This window comes from Austrofundulus limnaeus, unplaced genomic scaffold, assembly GCF_001266775.1.
Source record: "Austrofundulus limnaeus strain Quisiro unplaced genomic scaffold, Austrofundulus_limnaeus-1.0 Scaffold181, whole genome shotgun sequence".
NCBI lineage: Eukaryota > Metazoa > Chordata > Actinopteri > Cyprinodontiformes > Rivulidae > Austrofundulus > Austrofundulus limnaeus.
The window spans coordinates 1,032,559-1,038,506 of NW_013952583.1; the positions used below are offsets into that span (position 1 = coordinate 1,032,559).

At 38.3% G+C, this 5,948-nt stretch overlaps 2 protein-coding genes across 3 annotated transcripts in view; both read left to right on the top strand.

Annotated features, from left to right (window-relative positions):
• Window positions 1-1,898, top strand: part of LOC106524303 (transmembrane protein 87A) — a gene marked incomplete in the record, with an annotated part of 16,937 nt that extends 15,039 nt beyond the window's left edge. Inside the window, 1 exon segment of the mRNA XM_014018052.1 lies at window positions 1,825-1,898. Coding sequence (XP_013873506.1) covers window positions 1,825-1,866 — 42 coding nt within the window.
• A 2,818-nt stretch (window positions 1,899-4,716) lies between these two features.
• The window catches only part of vps39 (VPS39 subunit of HOPS complex), a 27,286-nt gene continuing 26,054 nt past the window's right edge, over window positions 4,717-5,948 (top strand). Inside the window, exons 1-3 of one of the 2 annotated variants that reach the window (XM_014018054.1) lie at window positions 4,717-5,233; window positions 5,302-5,367; window positions 5,458-5,522. In XM_014018054.1, coding sequence (XP_013873508.1) covers window positions 5,161-5,233; window positions 5,302-5,367; window positions 5,458-5,522 — 204 coding nt within the window. In that variant the 5' untranslated portion in view covers window positions 4,717-5,160. The remainder of the gene's footprint in view (window positions 5,234-5,301; window positions 5,368-5,457; window positions 5,523-5,948) is intronic. The other variant, XM_014018053.1, reaches the window with a different exon arrangement.

Consider the following 5,948-nt stretch of genomic DNA (forward strand, 5'->3'; position numbering starts at 1 on the left):
AAATATATGTTTATCAAATAAAGTCTAATGTTACAACTAGTCATGGATCCCTTTAACGTCAATCTGGGCTCATTTTCCTAGATAATAAAAAAAAATAAGACTAGTGTCATTTTGCTGTGTCCGATAGAGGAATAACTGGTTTGTGGTGCTTTTAGGCGTCCAGAGCTTCAGCTGTGTGACACTAATAAATAACCAACATTTGTGATTACTCCCAGACCAGGTGTATTAAAGCAGATGCTGCTCGTAGAAGAAGCACAACCTACCCTGCTTGAGTTTTTAGACAAACATTTATTAAGTCAGAAGCTTAATGCTGATTTATTAATACTTGATTTTTCTATTTAAAATATCTGGGCTCTTCCTTAAGGGCCCTGCATGGTCGATCAGGCAGGGAAAAACCCAGGGCGCAGGCAAAATTCATGGTGAAAACAAAAAGGCTTTAATAATAAAWAAAAAGAGGCTATCGAGGCAGCAAAAAACTCAAAGTCTCAGGAGGAACACGGAAGACAGCACAGCACAAAACAATGATCGGACACAGACTGAACACAGGACACAGAATATAAAGATAAACTAATTAGGGACAACAAGGAACACCTGAAGGAGACACAAGAGGAAACAGGTGAGCAAGGGCGGGGCTAGAGGAATGACARCAGGGGAGAGATACACAGTGGAACACAGAAAAAAACTAGAAAACTAAAGCAAAACACAGATCATGACAACTAGTTGAGGCGTGGGGTGTGAAAAATGTCGATATTTGCCATTTGGCCTCAAGTCTGCCACGGTTAAAGCACAACAGTTTTTGGCAGAGAGATTCCTCCACAACATCTGTGTGCTCTCCATTAATTAGTTTTTAGCCATTTGACCATCTTTACATGTGTCTATATGAGGGCACAACAGTCGGCTTCTGGAATCATAGTAGTTGAAGCAAAATGCCCTATTATTGTCGGAGTGCTTTGCAGCAACAAACACACGCACAAACTTTTGACCATTCACACACTAATTTCGAATGTGGAGGGGTGCGAAAAGTTCAACCCAGTCCTTGGGACAAGGAGTGGCGTGTGACATGAGGTAGTTAACAAAATAAAAATTAACAAAATGATGCAATTTTCATCACGCAACTACATCARTGAGAGCAGATTTCACAGGTTTGGATGGAGGTCTGGGCAGCATTTTGGTCATGTGCTACCCAGGGAAGGGTCACCTGTCCCTGGGTGTGGGTCATGGGTGTCCTGGGGCACCCTCCGGGTGTGTTAATTAGCATGCATTGTATGATAAATTGGGGTTGAGTTTGAATTAAAATTCCCTGGAGGTCCAGTGGTGTCTCTGGCTCTGTGTTGGCGGGGTTTGGGTACAGTTCTCTGGAAAAGACTCGGAGGTTATATTATAGAAAACGTGGAGCTCCAGATGTCCACGTCTAACCACTCAGAAGGTAAAGAACTGCTCCAAATCTGCTTGTTTTCCTTTCTAGAAATGTATTTTAGAAATAAAATCATAAACGTGGAAGTCATCGTCACGGTGGGTACAAAGCGAGCTCATGTGGGCATCAAAACCATGTGCTCAGCTTACAGTACGAATTTGAAATCTGCGCACACAAAGAAGGCCTTGATTTTCAAAATACTTTCTCAGCTCACTTTAAGCTTGGTTGTAAACAAACACTTAGATTTTAACAATTTGTCTTGTTTCTCACAATTTTGAATCACCAAAAAGTCAACGGCTGTAGCCAMGTGAGATACTGGCTTTAAAGAAAACTTCCTGCAGACCTTTAACTTACCAGCATTTTACACAGAGACTGCTGCAAATTCATTAATGCCTGTGTCTGTCTTCTAGGAGATCTTGAAAACCAAGATGGAGAGATCCAAAATGGAGTAGAAAGAAATTTTCAAAGTAAAAAAAAGCTTTGTCACTGAGGCAGCATTGAATGCACTCCAAGTAATTTGGTCAACTAAAATGATGAAAAAAAAAGCTAAATGTTCTTGGCAGACATTTTGTTTTTATACACAGTTTGTGTAACACTGTTATAACATTGGAAGCATGAATAGTGTGTTTGAATGAGAAACTATTGCGTTGCTCTGAGCTGGATGGTGTGACTGATGTTGATTTGGGATGAGGGTAACACTTGTGTATAGCATAATTATTTTTCCTAAACATTTTATTTATTTTGCTTCTATTTCTACAGAATTAGCCAACTTAAGCAGACACTTTGATTTTGCACAACACCCCTTTTGGAAGTACAGGTTATATCGGTTCTGTTTTTTTTTTTCCTTCTTTTTTTATTTTAGAAATTTACAAATATGTAAAACTCTGTCTTTAGGATAAAAACCTTGGAGTTCATGTCCACTGGCGCCTTCAACACGCAGAAGTCCCATCCAACTGGATTAGATGTGGAGCATGTTGCTCATGAGGCTCACCATTTGTCTTTTAGAGGAAAGAAATCACAAGATTTAGGGTTCAGTCTAGAAAAATCAAGGATCTCATTGTCCCTTGCCTGGATGTGGGTTACCAGGTCCCCACAGGAGAGTAAGATCTATTTAGGGGTGCTAGAGCCCGCCCGGTCATTGGACAAACCTCAGATTCAGGAGGAACAATGCGGGTTCCATCCCAGCTGTGAAAAACCGGACCACGGCCCGTATTTATCAAACTTCTTAGAATTACTCTTAATAATGTTGCTAAGAGTGGACTTAAGTGGAAAAAAGAATTCTTAGTTAAAAGCTGAGAGTAAAAGTCAGTTATGAACACACACAAATATCCGCCTTTTAGTCCAACATTATGCGCAGTTTTTGATCTCTGTCTTCGGTTCATCTCAGACCCCTGGTGGCAACTCTTGTTCYTCTGGAGCAGTCTTAACTTTTCTTGAGAGTAAGAGTGATTCTTAGACTTAAGAATTGTGATAAATGACACACTTAAGTCTGAGTGTAGGAGCAAATCTAAAAATTTTCAGCACTTAAGTCTAAAAATCCACTCTGAGCAGTTTAATAAATACGGGCCCAGTTCTTTACCTTTGCGAGGGTCTTTGAGGGGGCACAGGAGTTTGTCCAGTCAGTTCACAAGAGTTTTTCCTGGTTGGAAAATGATTGAGGCCAATACAGCATCTTACTTGAACAATTAAATGTGTTAAATTATGTGAAAACATGTTTTATTCTGTTGTAAATTGAATTAATTTCATGATGAAATTAAATTGAACAAAAAATCTTGGTTAAGCATTTAGTCATAAAAGTTAAAAAAAAAAAAGACTTATATTCTTTTTTTGTTCAGCTGTGCCAACAAACGAAACGTGTGTATTTTACTGTGAACACTCAGTAACAATGTTGTCTGGCTATTAGTGATCTGTTGTTTGTCATCAACGAACACTGATTCTTAAAGCATACCTCAAGTGTTGGGAGCACTGGTTGTTCAATTGGCAAAATGTCATGATACTGATTATAGAAGCTCTTCAAAGCAAAGTATTTGCTGTGCTCGGTGCATTAATATCTTCAGAATGATTTTACATGATTTTTCTGAATAATTACACTAATCCTTACACCTTTATAAGCGAAATGTAAAAAATTAAGCTTGTTTATTTTTATTGATAAAGGATTATATATAGTTGCTATTCACAATATAATTGTATTTCAGGTGTACTTATTATTGTAGTAATGTCATCTGTCCATAAGCCTCATGAATGTGGCCTGAATTCATACACATGGTTTATGGCATGTACAGTATGTTAGATTTGTTCACTATGATAAGAATAAATGTAATTACATAATTAGGTTGTTTTTGTTTTACTCCTTTTCTGTCACACTGTAAAATTGTGTGTGGATGCTATAAAATCATTAATTTAAGTTATGTAAATTCAAGTATTAAGAATAATGAGATATTAAGAAAGCTGTGGCTCTCTTCCAGAATTTTGGTTTGCATTGTGTTGTGAAACTTATATTGTTTGGCTTTTTGCATATGTTCTGCAAAGAAAATTTTTAATAAAACACTGCTCAAAATGTGAGTTTTTGCGTGAATTTGTATTCAAATTTGTTTTCATATTTGTTTGCACTAAAGAAGAAGTGCCTTTACGAACTGAAGTATCATAGATTCTTGTTTTTTTCTTTAGATTTTAGTTAATAAACTATCCAAGCTCATGTTTGTGGTAATTATAAAAGATAAACAAAAATAACCTTAACAGAAGTTTTATGTAGTTTTTTCTGTTATGAGATTATTTGCACGTTGTGTTCATTCATTTTGATTGTGGTTCTTTTTTAGACTTATGCAATTCATAGGTCCGTTTTTGTTTGTTTGTTTGTTTATTTGTTTGTAAATGTAGTTTTACACACAGATATCATAAAGGCCGACTCTAGTTTATGAATGAAATCTCGCGATGAATGCGCAGCACTGAGGTCACCAAAGCGAGCCGGTGTTGTGCGAATTTCAGTTCCCCTGTGAAAATCTTTTCCCCCTAGTATCACTGGTCCGGGCATGACGTCAGACCAGAGGGAGGCGCTTCCAGGGGAACAGATTTTCACAAGGGAACTGAAAATCGTACAACACCGGGTCACAAACACGTGACTTCTCACGTGACTTTGACCCGTAAACAATACAATTTGGCATATTTCACGCGTAATCAGTTTGTAAACAACGTGTACTTTGTTTACACATCGCGTACGCGTGAAACAATATTTTTTTTCACTAGTAAACAAATTATTGACGACACACCTCAGCTGCACCTTTAACAAGTTCCTCGTGAGTTCAGTCACGTGCCTGTCAAAAGCCAACTTGCTCGCGCAGCCGAGGAAGTGCGAGAAGCTCCGCAGTAAAAACGGAAACTAAAGTGATACGATTGTAAGTGTTAGTAGGCGTATAAAGAGTTGCGTTACATCATTGAGATAAATTTCATGACAGCTATCGCTCGGTCTTTAGCTGGGCTAGCTTCCAGGCTAACACGGTAATGATCAGCTGATGTTTTGGTTGGAGAACTAGCTAGTATCCGACGAGCCTAACTGCATTACAACAGGAGAGGACACCAGGACTCATACCAGACATTTTATTATTTTACCATCGACACGCTAAACAACTACTCTGTTAGTAATGGCAACATATGAAGCTTTGTCTCTCTGACGAACTCAGCTGTTCGACACCGAGCAGGGATTGATTCAGCAGAACGTCGCGTTATCGAATCAGCAAGATCCCTTCAAGATGCACGAGGCTTATGAACCAGTGCCTATGTTAGAAAAGCTTCCTCTTCAGATCGACTGCCTTGCTGCTTGGGGTGAGTTTTAAACAGCTGCACATTTCTGTCCTCGGGAGTGTCTGACTCAGTTTATTATTCTTCCACAGAGGACTGGCTGCTTGTTGGAACAAAGCAAGGACATCTCCTCCTCTATAGAATAAAGAAGGAAACAGGTAAGAGCTCAGCTTGATTTTATTGTGGGCTTATGTGAAGAAAAGTTTGTTTCACGGAGTTGTTTATGTTTATTTTATGTTTTTTTTTAGCCACCAACCGGTTTGAAGTGACTTTAGAAAAATCCAATAAGAACTTTTCAAAGAAAATCCAGCAGGTAGGTGAACCTGATGACTAATAAGTGATATTTGGTGAAGGAAGTAACACAAAAACAGCTTTAGACTTACTTCCTGTTTTGCCACAATATTAAAGGGATCCCCAATTAGTTGTAACATTAGACTTTATTGGATAAATAAATATTTTAACTGTAAAATAAAGACTGTAAAAATACTGTAGGCTCTTTAGTTTTTAACATTTTAAAACTAAAAGTTAAAAAATATATTACACGGACAGGGCCATTTTATTTACACTCAAAGCATTCTGGGTAAATGATGACACGGATAGGTCCTCGGTGTGAGGCTGCTAGCGAACTACACTCACCGGCCACTTTATTAGGTACACCACACTAGTAACGGGTTGGACCCCCTTTTGCCTTCAGAACTGCCTCAATTCTTCGTGGCATAGATTCAACAAGGTGCTGGAA